Source organism: Lathyrus oleraceus, chromosome 3 (assembly GCF_024323335.1).
Source record: "Lathyrus oleraceus cultivar Zhongwan6 chromosome 3, CAAS_Psat_ZW6_1.0, whole genome shotgun sequence".
NCBI classification, from domain to species: Eukaryota; Viridiplantae; Streptophyta; class Magnoliopsida; order Fabales; family Fabaceae; genus Lathyrus; species Lathyrus oleraceus.
The window spans coordinates 140,997,277-141,013,475 of record NC_066581.1 but is presented as its reverse complement, the minus strand read 5'-3'; the positions used below and the strand labels follow the sequence as shown (position 1 = coordinate 141,013,475).

The window sequence follows — 16,199 nt, the reverse complement described above, 5'->3', positions numbered from 1 at the left end:
AAGGCTTACTCATTCGTTAAGGCTTACTCCAACATAATTTATACTTTCTTACAAGTTACATCTCTTTAACCTTACTCACTTGAGTATTACTGGAGTATTAGAGTGTTAACTTTACATATAAGTCCTTTTATTCATCTATATTAAAAAAAATCCATTTTTTTTAATACTCATATCTCTGAATATGCAATGTTGATTACACACAAATTATTGGTTAAATATGCAATAGATTTTTTTTAAATGGTAATTGTTAATCTTAATCAAATGAAAATCACAATAAAACGAAAAAGAAGACAACTCTAGACAAAGAACAAAATCACAAACAAAAACTTTAAATGTATTTAAAAAGCACTTATTTAAATAAAAGATAAAACAAGATAAAGAGGTTCAAAATTAATTATAAAAATCACTTTTCTTTAATAAATGATGAAAAAGAAGAAAAAAAGCTAGCTAAACCTAATTTTTTAGATGAGTATTCAAAACTAAAGCTTAAAAGTTAAAAATGAGATGTACTAGTATATTATATAGACATAGTTATGGAAGCATTAATGTCTGAAACCAACAAATCCACGTCAATACATCGCAACTTATTGCTGTGTCGATAGTGACGGTTTCAATGTTGCTAAAAAAGCTGAATATATAAAACATTGAAATTTATTCCTCAACGGTATTTTGCCTCTTGGTTCTCCCTTCATCATCATCTACTTATGTTTCTTCTGTCAACCATTATTACTCCTCACTCCTTAAAACCTTCCACCCCTTCTTTTTTCTTTCTTTCTACACTCTATAAATCATCCTATAAACTTAGATTTTTCTTCATACTTCTAATATACATGGATCTAAAACCCTACACCATCTTCACCAATTGCTTCTTTCTCTTTCTCATACTCATGACTCTCCCTTATTTTTCTAAAGGTTTGTATATATTTTTATAATATATGTGTATGTTTTGTTTATATACTTTGTATTATTGAATTGTTTCTTGGTGTTATGCTGTTTATTTTAGGAGGATCAGAAGCATTGAATTCAGAGATTTATGAGATTGATTATAGAGGTCCTGAGACTCACTCGTTTGTGCCTCCACCTAATCATTCTCATGGTAAGATTCATTCACCTCATCACAAAAGCTATGCAGATGCAAACAAAGCTATGGGCTTAACTACAACCATGAAACAAATTAAGGTAAGTTTTTAATTAAATCAGCTACTCATTCATCATGATCTATTAGCTATAGTACTTGTTCCAAGATTCATTCAAGAGGTTTGCGTCTTAAAAAAAAAATAAACAAATAGAAATGACCATTAGAATAGTTTTAAGTGTATAAATAAATTAACACTTATCTAAAAGTTACGCGCGGGCTTTTATATATATATATATATATATATATATATATATATTAGTAAAATTGATTGTAAATTAAATGGATCGAGACTACGATAGAAAACAAATCACTTTTCTTAATAATATTTCAAACACTCTCGAATTATCTTAGAATGTGTAGTTTGAATATCCAGAATAATTCAGCCTAAGTCTATACAAGATCGATGAAAACCTGAATGTAGGAAAAATGAAATTCGGAATTTTGTGTGAAGATGATAAAAAAAAATTAATGTATTTTTCTGAATTCGGAATGCTCAATTTATAGGACAAATTAATGTTTTTTCATAAGGTTGTGACCCTTGATGAAACACACGCTTTCAACAACACTTTTCCTAAATGTTGCATTATTTCACGTACAACAACATTTTTCAAACGTTGTACTGTTTCGCTTGCAACAACACTATTAACAAATGTTGCATTGTTCCGCCTACAACAACAGTTTTCAAATGTTGTATTGTTTTGTATTCTGCAACACTTCACAAAATATTTCATATTTCTAAATTCAAAATACAATCAGCCTACTGCAACACTTCACATGTGTTGCCTATTTATGAATTAAAAAATTAACATTCACCTCCATATTTTTTTGTCATTTTAGAATACACTCAAGATTATTAATTGTTAATAATTTACAATAATTTCCCACTTGTTCTAACAATGACAAGACCAATTTCACAAAAAGAGAAACAAATAATGTTAATATAGTTAAGTATCTTTCGATTTGACTTAACCTAAGTAAGGAAAACACAAAGTCTAATCGGAATGTTAGGTGGTAATGCTTTGAATGTTACCCCTTGTGATTAAACCGGCGTTAGCTTACACACACTCTTTAGTGGTTCTTCGCTTACATCTCTCGCCTAACATTATTTATGACCATGTGCTTTTCCTATTTTCGTGAATTTTTTATGAGAGAAACTTCAACTCTCACTTTGAGACGACACCATCTTGAAATTCAGATAGGTGAAGTTCATATGTATCTAATTTATTGAGATACATATTCTCGACATATAACTTCATTAAGAGTTTGAAAAACTAAACCCTCAATATCTAACAATCAACGTTGTCAGAAAGTGTTGCGCAAACATCCAAATCAACGACTTGTTGTTACCCATTGAATTTTAGGTTAAGATTTTCTTAACTTCATATTGGGTTGTTACAATTGTCAGAACCCTTATTCAAGAAGTTTCAATCTCATACCTCTCGAGTTAATCTTTACTAAATCCCGGGCTAGTAGTTTAGTAAATGGATCAGCCAAATTATAACTTGATCGTATAAATATGAGTGAAATGATTACATCCTTAATCAATTTTCTCACAAAAGAATGTCTAAGTCCTATGTGTCTAGATTTTCGATTATACATTTCATTGTATGCTCTACCTAGGTTGGCTTGACTATCATAATGCATCAACACTTTCGAAACATTGTTCTTAAGTAATGGAATCTCCAACAAAAGATCCTTTAACCATTCTGCTTCTTGTCCAGCGGACGCAAGAGCCATAAACTCTAATTTCATTATCGAGTGAGCAATGAATACTTGTTTCTCGCTCTTCCAAGAAATTGCACCTCCAGTTAATGTAAATATTCACAAAGTTGTAGATTTATAATCTTCAACACTCGATATCCAACTCGCATTGGTATATCCTTCTAGTATGGCAGGAAACCTACCGTAATGAAGGCCAAATTTGTTGTTTTTCAAAAGATAACCAAAATTCTTTATTTTTCAATTCTCACCATTTGGATAGCTAGTAAATCTACTCATTTTATTAACTGCAAATATTATGTCAGTTACATCGCATTAAATACATTAGACAATCAATTGCACTTGCAAATTTCAATTGAGCCACAACTATCATTATTTTAAAGTTTGACACTATGATCAAATGGAGTACTTACTTTCTTGAAATGTAAGTGTTTGAACTTATCAAATTACTTTCTCAACATAATGTGTTTAACTAAGTTTATAACCTCCATTATTTCGCTTTACTTTGATTCCTAAAAGTCTGTCAACTAGTCTAAGATCATTCATCTTGAATTTGGAAGTTAGAAACCTCTTTGTTTCTAAAATTTCATTCATTTTGTTGCTAATGATCAATCATATAATCAACATGGAAACAAATGGATATCACAATATTCTCACACAATTTTGTGTACAAACACTTGTAACAAGAATTAGATGAAGAAGGTTTTTAGATAATCATGCATGATGATGCAAGAAGGTTTTTAGATGAAGTGAGAGATGAAATTATGAGCAATTTAAAGTAGTATAGTATAAATTACAATGAACACCTTATTTATGTTCATTTGTCTCAAATCTTCACATGAATTTCTATGTTAAATCTTCTTGATTAACTTCATCATTGATGTGCATGTCACTTTTGAACATTTTCTTCTTTGATAATCTTTATCTTCACCAAAATTGAACTAAATATAAAATGTATTCCTCATAATCTCCCCCTTTTGATGATGACAAACTCTTTGAATTCATGTTTTGATAAGATTGAAAAGTCTTCCCCTAAGTTGTGTGCCTCCCCTTTAATTGGTGAATCTTGTAATGACAAAGTCAAACTTTAAATGTCATTATTTTGGTGCTTGTTTTATTCCATACAACGATTTTTCAACCTTGCACACCTTTTGTTCATTAGCACATAACCTTGTATTGCTCCTTGTAAATCTCCTAATCGAGATCTCTATTTATGAATGTTACTTTGACATCCAATTGTGAAACTATAAGGTCATGCAAAGAAGCTAATGTAAACGATACTCGAATTTTCGTTGTGCTTACTACTGTTGCATATTTGTCAAAATGATAAACACCTTCTTTTTGTTAAAAAAAACCTTGGTCATTAATCTAGACTTGTAGGTATTTAGTGTACCATCACACTGTGATACTTCCTTCTACACAAGAGGATTCCCTTGAAGCTATTGCTTCCTTACAAGTCTTAGGATCATATTCCACTTGAATAATAATAAGAATTTTACGAATGCATTCTCATTATTTCCTTCTACCATATAAAAGAAAATAAGTCGATAATCGATTTCATTCGGTTCTAGATCCTTAGCCTTGAGGACTTTTGCTTATCCTAAGTTCGGGTTGTGTTTCAACAATCCAAGAGAACCTTCCTCGTGAGATTCTTTATTTGTGAGAATCTCATATTCCTTATCCTTTATGATTAGGTTCTCAAAGAACTTCACATTTCGGGACTCAATAATTTCATTAGACTTCATATTCAAAAGTCTATATAAGTCATTATCCATCTTTGAATGCTCTTTATTTGTTTTATTATAATAATTCTCATTGAACACAAACATATTATTCACGTAGAATCCAAATCAAAACTCAATTGTATAATTTGAAATCCTGAACTTTAATCAATTTGACTACATTGGTTATCAACCGATTCATACCTTTAAATTTCATAATTTCACTTTCGATTTATCTTTCCACCAATTTACTGTTGATTTTAAAATTTTAAAATTTCTTTTGTGCAAATTAATTTTGCAAATATACAAAAGAAACAAAATTTTAAAATCAAGTCACTAGTATTGTGTGTTTGAAAACTTATAACATCCTAAATTTCATTTTCTTTAAAACAAATCGAAGGCAAAAAATATTCATTACCGGATATTCGATAAGAATTAAGAATTTAATTCATATTATATCTAAAATATAATTATATATTTTCAAAAAAATAAAATATAGAATATATTGTACTTCCATTTTCGAAGAATAATGTTTTATGTATATACATTGTATCAACATAATTTATTTTATTATTTTTTTATAAAACACATTAAAGTACTAATATAAATTGATTATACATATATTATTAAAACTATTATCATTCAATGCAAATATATATATTGCATTGTCATGTTGATAAATTTTCCAGAAAGATTTCATTTGAAACAATTATAACTTTATGTTATTAAAAAAGAGACAGTGTATGTTTTTTATTGTACCGCAACTGAAACGCTGCAATTTCATATCTCAATATATTTATTATATATATGTCAGCAACGCTGTTTCAAAATTATATTGTCATCTAATAACATTTAAATTCATTAATGTGGCAATGCATAATATAATATTCATAAACATAAAAGTAGGTTTCAGTTAAGTCTAATGGCAAGAAAAAATTTGATTACTTACTATCGTATGGCGAAGTTACTGTTTACAGAAAACATTGTTACAATATTGTCTAAGATTACATGCTTTTATTCAAACAAGATATTGATTTGATTACGGCATCATAAGAAATTGGTATGAACCACTTTCGTTTATTAATGTGAAAAATACTTTAAGATTCAAAATTCAATCAATAATTTAAAATAATATTATATTGATTAATTATTATAAAAAAATCATAATATCACTGATCATACTCTGATACTAACTCTTAGTGAAAATATCATTTACAATCTTGATATTATAATTTTATATTACTTTAATTTACTATTTTTTAACTAAAGAAACAATAAATCGTACTCGGATCGATAATGATGATTTCTTCTTATACTTTTTTTTCTTTCTTGATTTGTCACTTTGATACTTGAAACGGAAGTTCCGATTGTCATTACTTGAAATACTATAAGATTATTAATAAAATTGATTGTAATTAAATGGATCTAGGCTAGAATCGTGAACGAATCACTTTTCTTATAGTATTTCAAGCACTCTCAAATTATCTTAGAGTTTATATGCATGAATACCCGTGATAATTCAGCTTATACTCGAGTTTATACAAGATCGACGAAAACTAGAATGTAGGGAAGATGAAATATGGAATTATGTGTGAAGAAGATAAGTTTTTTTAATGTATTTTTCTGAATCTTAAATGCTCAATTTATAAGACAAACTGGTGTTATTTCATAAGATTGCGACCCTTGATGAAACACATACTTTCAACAACATTTTTGTTAAATGTTGCGATGTTTCGCCTAAAGCAACATTTTTCAAACGTTGCACTGTATAACAACACTTTTAACAAATGTTGCATTCTTTCACCTACAACAACAAATTTTAAAGATTGTACTATTTTGCATTTTGCAACACTTCACGAAGTATTATCTATTTCTTAATTCAAAATATAAATTGCCTACTACAACACTTTGTTGCCTATTTATGAAATAAAAGATTAACATTCATTTTCATATTTTTTTATTATTTTTTAACACACTCAAGATTATTAATTATTAATAATATATATATATATATATATATATATATATATATATATATATATATATATATATATATATATATATATATATATAATATTTATTTAAAAAATATATATATACAATTACAACAACACAAAAACATGAAAACTCTTAAAGTTTGGAGTCTTTTTTAATAGTGTATTTTATAATGAAGCACTAAACTACATATATGTTTTCATCTCCTTCTTTTACAATATTAGGTGATGTAAGACTTTTTTTAATAAGTATATTTTCAACCAATATTAACAATCTTCAACTTGATTGAAAATAAAATACTAGCTTTCATTGTCTACAAGGACAATCATAAATCAAAAGAACTATCATACTACATCATAAAAAGTATAATCAATACATCATTTCAAAAAAAAAAATCATATTATCTTCGTCAATAGTGTCTTAAATTAAAAGAATTATCACAATTTATCATAAAAAATAAATTTCACTTGAAGATATGCTACTAAAAAGTTTTCACATGTAAAAAATCTAGATGAAAAATTATGGTGCTACATTCTTGTTGGCAGAAACCTCTTCAACCATCAACATAATTTTACATCACATCTTGCATTATTGCTAATCAATGATTATGTACTAATCAATACCTTGTGCAATCATGATTACATCAACACATCTTTTACTTGAATATTTTACAAGGCAAAAATAATTTTTCTATAGTTTTCTTTAGCTCAAAATTCACAACAGAACTTAATAACACTTTCATAATACCATCCTTATTTTCTTATGTAGAAGACCCGACAATGTTGTGATCATAGAGTATATCATCGGGTTGAATCAAAACCTTTGATGCTATCGGTTGAAAAAAGTTGACAAAAAAAACACAATCACAAAACAATGACATAAAGTGAAAACTCCAAAATAAGAGGAAAACCATGATCGTTGTAAAATGACAACTAGAGAATAGTACTATATGAAACTTGTCACAACACGTAGATTATTCTCAACCACCCATTAGCCCCTAGGACACTACCACTTTCCAAAGAAAATATCCAACTACATCTCACAACACTCTAACACAATAGTATAAATAAAAATAAAAATCTAAATACAATTTTAAAGTGTTTATGCATCATGTGAAGAAGCACTGAAGTACATATATATAGTCTTGTTCTCTTTCCTTTATAAGAATAGCTAATGTAAGCCTTTTTCAACATGTATATTTTCAACCAAAACCAAAAATTTATAATTAGATTCAAGTGAGAGTGATTAAGTCAAATGTCACATATGAAAGGTGGTCTTACCTTAGTCGAGGTATAATTAAGGCTCAATAACTCTGGATGCATGATATATTTGATGGCTCAATAAAGCATCTGGCCCACACAAAAATATCATAAGTTAGTTCCCTATCAAAGGGAAAAGGGTTGTCTGATCAAAAGATTGGTTGGTCAAAAGGTAAAGATATCACCATGATGTTAAGAGAGTTACATAACCATTATGCCAGCTATAGACCCAAGGAAGGTTCTAGAATCTTGAGAACAAGTTTGAACGTTACATAGGAAACACCTGATCGAAACAAATGATTGAAGAAGAACCGTTAAATAATATAACAAATTAAACCCTAACACATGTCCATCTAGATAACTATCCTGCACAAGAAGATTTTAGGCCCTTATAAACCTTAGAATTCCCTATAAAAGGATAGGCAAGGGTTTGATTCGAGGTAAAAAATGGTTAAGTATGTAGTTACTCCACAAATTCCTGAACAATTTCTTTCTATTATCTATTATGACACTCAAATAAAGAATCTTGAATATGTTACTTGGGAAAAATAATATGCTCTTATGTGTGTTAGAATATAATGCAACCTAAAAGGGGGAGTGAATTAGGTTTTAAGACTTTTTCTCATTTTTAAGTGATGATTCTTATGTTTTTATTTTTCCTAAATTGTTTCTATGAACTTATGAAGAAAAATGCAAAAAAATAAAATGCAGTAAAGAAAATAACACAGAGATATATCATGATTCCGCTTTCTAACCAAGACTTCTCTTATAATTTGTTAACAACAACAAAGAAACACACCACTTCCTTGATTCAAAGGAATTTTCCAACAAATAGACAGACATCCCTTCCTATTTGTAAACAACTATAAAAAGTAGAATCACTTTCTTACAGACAACTATCACCACACACGTGGTGAATATTACAGCAAACAGATAAAATTCTATACATATAGACTTTGCACCAGACTTGATAAATTTGAGAGCTTTGCAACTTTTCTGATAACTTGAAAATTTAATTTCCTCCTTCAATGAACAACTCAAGAGTATATGAACATTGAAGTGTTCAACTGTTTTTACTATACTTTTTCATAGATGAATGAACATTATGCAAGAAAAATTTTCTCTGTCAAATTTTACTGACACTTAAAATAGATAAAAATTGTCCATGAAAAAGGTAATTTGAACAACGAAAAATTCTGTTATTTATACATCACAAGACACCCTTTTTAAAAGAATTGCAATGCTTGAAAATAATTAGAAATAATTTCCAATGCTTCAAGAAAATTATTCATGAAAAAGTACAATGAAGAGGTATCATTGAATCGGAATTTTTCCAAAAGATATGGAGGTAAATCGATTTACCTATGTAGTTAATCGATTTACTTGCCTTCAACGTTCAATTTTTTTTAGAAAATACACTAGCTAAATTGATTTACATAAAGGGGAATTCGATTTACATAAGGCAAAAGTTGGAATGGTAAATCAATTTACATAGAGGAGAAATTGATTTACATAAGGCAAAATTTGAAATGGTAAATCAATTTACATAAAGGGGGAATCGATTTACATAAGAAAAGAATTAGAATGGTAAATTAATTTACATAAAGGGGAAATCGATTTTCCTATTGAATTTTCATAATTTCATTTTGGAAGAGAGTATTAAATCGATTTACATAGGGAACTGGTAAGTCGATTTACCTTCCCAAAAACTTGAAAAAATATTAAGTTAAAAAGCTTTTGAATGTGAATCATGCAACAAAGTTATGGCAAACATATAAGAGTTTAAATGAAAGTTTGTGAGCACTTCAAGCTTATAAACAATGAATTTCATATTGTACCTTGGTCAATGATCTAATCCCAGTTAAACCCAAAATTTTAATTGTGCTATTTAAAATTCGCAATTAATTTAAATGTTTTATTATTTAACAACCAAATTTTGTTAGTATTTTAAAGATCGGAGAGAAAAGCAGCGAAAAATAAAACGGTAATGTAAATGAAAAGAACTCAAAAGATAAGGGTTGGAGAGATGGTACCGTAGAATTGTTCAGATTCGGCCGCACAACAGTTAAATAAGTTTCCCCAGGATCTGATTGGAATCTTGCACACATACACTTACTGAATAAAATGTATGGCCTAGAAGTTGTTAAGTAGAGTAAGGAATCAATCATACCTCTATACAACTTCTGACAGACTTTGAAGCTTTCTTCTTCCTTGTTCAGATTGAATGTTGGATGCATAAGAGTGTTTAGAAACTTGCAGTCTTCTAGCCTGAACTTCTTCAGAAGTTCCTTAGTATATTTTGACTGATGAAGATAGACTTCATCCTTGCTTTAGTTGATCTGATTCCCAGGAAGAACTTTAATTCCCCCATCATGCTTATCTCAAATTCAGCCCGCATAGTCTTAGAAAATTCTTTGCAAAGAGATGCATTAGTAGAACAAAAAATTATGTCATCAACAAAAACTTGGACAATCAAGATTTCTTTATTCATAGTCTAACAGAAAATTATTTAGTATCTCATACCAAGCTCTTGGAGCTTGTTTGAGTCCATAATGTAATTTCTTGAGTTTAAAAACAAATTTGGGCGGACTGAATCCTCAAACCCAGGAGGTTGTTTGACATATAGTTCTTCAGAAATGACTCAATTTAAGAAAGAACTTTTGACATTCATTTGATATAAAACAATATCACAATTAAAAGCATAAGAGAGAGAAACTTTGGTTGCCTCTAACCTTGTAAATGGTGAAAAGGTTTCATAAAAATTTATACATTCTTACTGACTGTAGCCTTGAGCTACCAATATAGCTTAGTTTCTGACCACTTCTCCTTACTCACTTAGCTAGTTTCTGAACATTCATTTTGTTCCAATTATGTTCTTTTGATGAGGTCTAGGAACCAAATCCCATATATCATTCCTTTGCAATTGGTTCAGTTCTTCTTGCACGACTACAATCCATCATCTAATAAGTCTTCATCAATAGAAGTTGATTCTATCATGGAGATAAGCCACAGTATTGACTACTCTTCTCTGAATGCAAATCTTGTTCTCAGAGGACTGTCTTTATTTCCAACGGTAACCTCTTATGGATGAGAAGACTTGTACTTGAGGGTCTTTTTCGACTGTTTAGCTTCTTGAGAGACACAAGAAGTTTTTTTAGAACTTGCTTCCTCTGGAAGTGTTTCAGAGGTTGGGATTAGTTATGAACCATCTGAACATCTAGCTTCAGAAGCTCTAGTTTCTGGACACAGCTTCTTAAGGGATTATATCTTCTGATCCACCAGCTTTTGGTGAAACTCCTGATATAAGAAATTATACAAAAGTTCTAAACAACCTCTAACATTTTACTGCCAGATTCTTTGTCACCAAATAAGATATGCATAGACTCTTCAACCATTTTGGTTCAGAGTTATACACCTTTGTGCACTTTCTGATCTACTAATGAGATTGTTCTTAGAGGAACAACTTTGTTACAACAATGCTCTTCTGATAATCACCAAGAGCCTTCTTATAGGATATTTAACCTGGATAATCTTTAGAGATATGTTAGGCATCTGAAGCACAATCTTTTGGTTAGATAACATAAGTCTTCCCATTACCAGTAATCCTGCCTTACTGGTTTCTTCTACATTCCACATTTTCTTCCTGCTTCTGAGTTAGCATTTGGAATATAGGTTTTTCTTTTGTTGTATGTTGTAGTTAGCCATTGTCCTGGAACTGAGATTGTTGCTTTGCTCTTCCCTTTTAGCATATCTGCAGCAAAAATAATCTCACTCTATGGTACCCATACTCTTATGGGTCCTTTGAGGTTAGTTTAAGTGAGCTTCCTCTTATTTTATGCATTTGCTTTGTAATAAGGCTTTAGATTATTCAAGACTTTAGATTTAAAAGTTTGTTGTCTAAAATGAATCTTATCCTTAGGTTCTTAACCTTTCAGAACCTTGCAACCTGGTGTCTTAGGTTCTGTCTTCTTCAGAACCTTTGATTTTAAGATCTTAGGTTCTGATTCCTTTAGAACTTTTGGTTTAAGAATCATTGGTTATTATTTCTTTAGAACTGTTTACCTTGAGGTCTTAGATTCTAATATCTTCAAAACCTCCGACTCTACAGTTATAAGTTTTGATTGGTTTAGAACTTTAACATTAGTAGCAGACACAAATTGAGAGTACAACCCTTTTTTAGAACAACTTGAAGAAGAAGAAGGATCTTAAGGTTTCACCAAGGTTTCAGTTCAAGGATTAAAATATAATATTATTATAACCAAGACCATCTCATTTGCTTATACTTACACTATAAATCATGGATGCAAGTTTAGTTCTATTAAATCCATACATGACAAACTCTTGAAGAGCCAATTCATACTCATTCAGAGGTTTCTCAGACATATCCTTATTAAATCAATTTGGTCTCTTTCAAGTTTTTCAATCTTGTTTTCAGAAACTTAATTCATATCTTATAAGACAATGTTATTTCTTTATAATGTTCATATGTCTGGATTTCTGCTCACATATATCCATAAGATCTTGACATAAAATAATTAAAACAGATCTAGAGAGTTTAGAAAATACCTCTTTTGCATCCTCTGAATCTGAGTCAGAACTAGCTTCTGATTATGAGCCTGAGAATGTTAAAGCCATCAAAGCTAGATTGGCTTCTCCTTCATTCTTGCCAACTTCTTTTTGCTCCCAGATTTGAGAATATTTCGCAAACCTCCCAATAGATTTTAAAGCTAGGGACTTTGATTTCTTGATTGGTTCTTCATATTCATTGAGTTCAAACTCAAGACTTTGGAGATTACTTATCATACTTTCAGGACTTATATTATTAAGGTCTTTATCTTCCTGAATAGTTGGAACCTTTGGTATGTATCTGACAAGAAGACTTCTAAGAATCTTCTTGACATGGTCAGAGGTAATATAGCTCTTATTCAGCACTTGAAGACCAGACACAAGAATTTGAAACTTAGAAATCATGGTTTCAATGTCTTCAGCTTCCTTCATTTTGAACAACTCATATTGTTGAACCAGAAGGTTAGCATTAGCTTCATGAACCTGTGGATTCCCTTCATATGTAGCACCTAGGGATTTAAATATCGTATGAATAGTGGATTTATCAATGATCTTGATATACTTAGAGTGAGGTAGAGCATCAACTAAGATTCCTCTTACTTTGATATTTTTTGTAAATATTTTTCTGAGCAGGTGTGAGAGACTTTCTGTCAGACACCATTCCAACACCATTAACTTGAATGTTAATACAATCTTCCAAAATGTCACACAATTCAGTAGAATCTCCACTGAATGCTGGAGGTCTAGCAACATAATTGTTCCTCTAATATGTACTTTGATCATGATTATTATCACCACGAGGGGGACAACCCCCACTTGAACTAATTATTTCAGATTCATCCGCCATTATATTTTTCTCAAGATCTTTTATGCACCATTGTTAAGTGTTTAGCACAGACTTTGCTCTGATGCCAATTGAATGTGAGAAAAACACAAGAAGGGGGTTGAATTGTGTTGACTTTTTCTTCTTTTAGACTTTGTTAACTTCTGCATCTGATGACTTTCAAACGGAACTTGAACACTTAGTTCAGAGTCTGACTCAAAAAGACTTGGTTAGCTTCTGATTAATCTTAATCAGAGTCTGGATCAGAGTCACTTAGCGTATGAGCTCTTGTATATCTTTATCAAATTCTGAAATAGAATCTGACTCAAATGTAAATAAATGATAGCAACGAAATACAATTCAAAAGCAAGTAAAACCACAAGAGACACAAGCAGTTATTCTGGTTCCTCTCACAACCTGAGAGTAGTCCAGTCCCCTAGCACTTCCAAGGGATTTCCACTATATCCAAATATGATTACAAATGCTTAAGCACACAAGTAAGAGACTTCCTTTGCTTACACACACAAGTACAATACTTCCTTACTCAAACACACAAGTCTGGGACTTTCTTTCTCTAACACACGAGCTAAAGACTTCAAATGCTCAAGCACTAAAGCAAGAGACTTATGATTCTATAACAAATAGTTAAGATATTTGGGTAACAACTACAATTGATATACAATCAGAGATGTAGACAGAATACAACTTAGAAAGACTCTAAGACTTAATGAATATACACAATATTCAGATGTTTTAAGTCTAATAAATTTGATAGAGTAGCTTCTCTTTGAATGTTAATTTTCAGAGTCTTGTGTTGTGGTGTATTGTTGTGCGATGGTCTTCTTCTTCAGGTCTGTAGCTTCTTATATACAGAAGGAGAAAATAGATGCTTAATACTTTCACCAAAAGGTTGGTTAACCTTTGTACTTTATTAGGCACATAAAGCAAACACCTTTCTGTAAGAGAAGTGATCCGTTGAAGCTCAGACAACCAAGAGAGATATTTCCTTAAGTCTTGACATGATCAAAAAGGTTTCGAGTCTGTGAGAGTTTCCTTGGTAGAAGAGCTTCTGTTTCAGAGGCTGACTTTCCTTCTGACTTTACTCTTCAAAGACTTATCACATCAGAGTCCTCTTCTTTGCTTCTGAAGCTTTAGAGTGTGGGTCACCAGAGACTGACTTTTTTCATAGTTGACTTCTCCAGAGTATGGATCTTCATCAGAGGCAGAGTCTTCATAAGTGATCTTTAGAGCTAGAGTTTGATCTTCAGATTTAGATTCCTCAAGCATTTTTTCATATGCTCTTAATGACATAATTTTGCATGCTTGAATAAATGTTAGAATACCTAATTGTTCTTTAAATAATTTGTTACCATCAAAACTCAAAGGATATGGTATTAACCAACTTTGTTCCAATAATCCATATTACCTATTTTCTATTATTTATATATTACTTTGATGGTTTTTAATTTTTAATTTTTTTCATTTATTGTAAACCATAGTTTATTATTTTTACACTATTGAAATATATTTTACTGTTAATGGTATTACAGGTCAAAGAAGCTCATGGATAGTAAAGTCTTGAAAGGAAGAACAAAGTTAGAAAGGGCCAATTGAGACTGTGGTTTTCTCAAACTTTTTTTTATTTTAGTATTTTATTATATTTTTTATCTCTAATTTTTTATGCAAAATTTATGTGATAATGTATAATGAGTATTTTTTATTCAATATATTGGAGCTACCCTAAAATTACTAAGCTTAATTACACCATCTTTAATTAGAATTTTCAAAAATAGGGGAACACCGAACTCATCATATGGGTTTCTCTTGATTTTATTCAATTTTGTCGACAAGAGAGTTTTGTGGCATATGATTATTATTATAGCTTAATAAATGTTTTAATTATTTGATTTAGTCTCTTAACTAAAAAATGTTATAAGTTAGTTCTTTAACTTCATTTCTGTTATCTTATTTGATCTCTTCCATCAATTTTTGCCAAACAAAAATGTTAAATTTTGATAACATGGCGTGATAACAAGATCATTGGTACAAACTTAAGTCAGAATATATAGTTCAAAACTGATTTACTGTTTAAATTACGAGGATTTTATTTTTGAAATTTAAACAATGTATCAATTTTTAATTACATATATTGACTGAGATTTATACCAACGACCTTACTGTCACGACACGTCACTAGAACTTAACGTTTTTTTTGTCAGAAATTAACGAATGGACCAAATATGATAACAAAAGTGAAGTTAAAGGACTAACTTATAACATTTTGGCAAAATAGCCTTTTTCGTCCCAGATGTTCAGTGTTTGGTTCAGTTTGGTCCCTTAATTTTTAAAAGGCTCATTTTCTTCCCTCAATCGTATTCAATGTACCATGTTTATCCTTTGCAGACAAAACACAGTAACACTGTTAAACGTGACATTGTGTACATCCACGTCATTTCCATGTAGGATGTTTTCTTCATATGAATTAGGGTTTCGTGCATAACTCCAATATGTGCAACCTTCTTCGTTTTGGATTTTCCATTTGTGCATAAGTTACCTTCATCTTCTTCAATAGTCATCACCTTCAATAGTCATCACCTTCACAAGTTTCCTTCATCTTGTTTCTATAATCTATGAATAATGGCACATGTATCTTCTACTTCGTTGCAAAAGGGGTCTAGGAACGACGGAGAAGTGAGCTACAATTTTGAATCTGGGTTTAATTCTGCTTCTTCGAAAAATCAATGGAGACCTAATTGTTGGTGTGGTGATTTTATTGTACTCCGAAGGGAAAAAACAGTAAAAAAAATTGGGAAATAATTTTAGGGATGTCCATATTATAAGGTATGATTTATCTTCTTAAGTTTGCAATTTCGATTTTACACAATGGGTAATGTTGTATGTAACTTGTACAGGGGGATACAAGTAATGAATGGGATTATTTTGATTGGTTTTGTGTTTAAGTGAAAGATGACTGGGAC

The 16,199-nt window shown here is 30.3% G+C and overlaps 1 protein-coding gene across 1 annotated transcript; it reads left to right on the top strand.

Moving 5' to 3' along the window:
• Window positions 1-596: 596 nt before the first annotated feature.
• On the top strand, window positions 597-15,001 carry LOC127125835 (uncharacterized). The gene is made up of 3 exons (XM_051054673.1): window positions 597-912; window positions 1,004-1,179; window positions 14,772-15,001. The coding sequence occupies exons 1-3, from the start codon at window positions 705-707 to the stop codon at window positions 14,790-14,792; spliced, it is 405 nt and encodes a 134-aa protein (XP_050910630.1). The 5' UTR covers window positions 597-704; the 3' UTR covers window positions 14,793-15,001.
• Window positions 15,002-16,199: the final 1,198 nt, after the last annotated feature.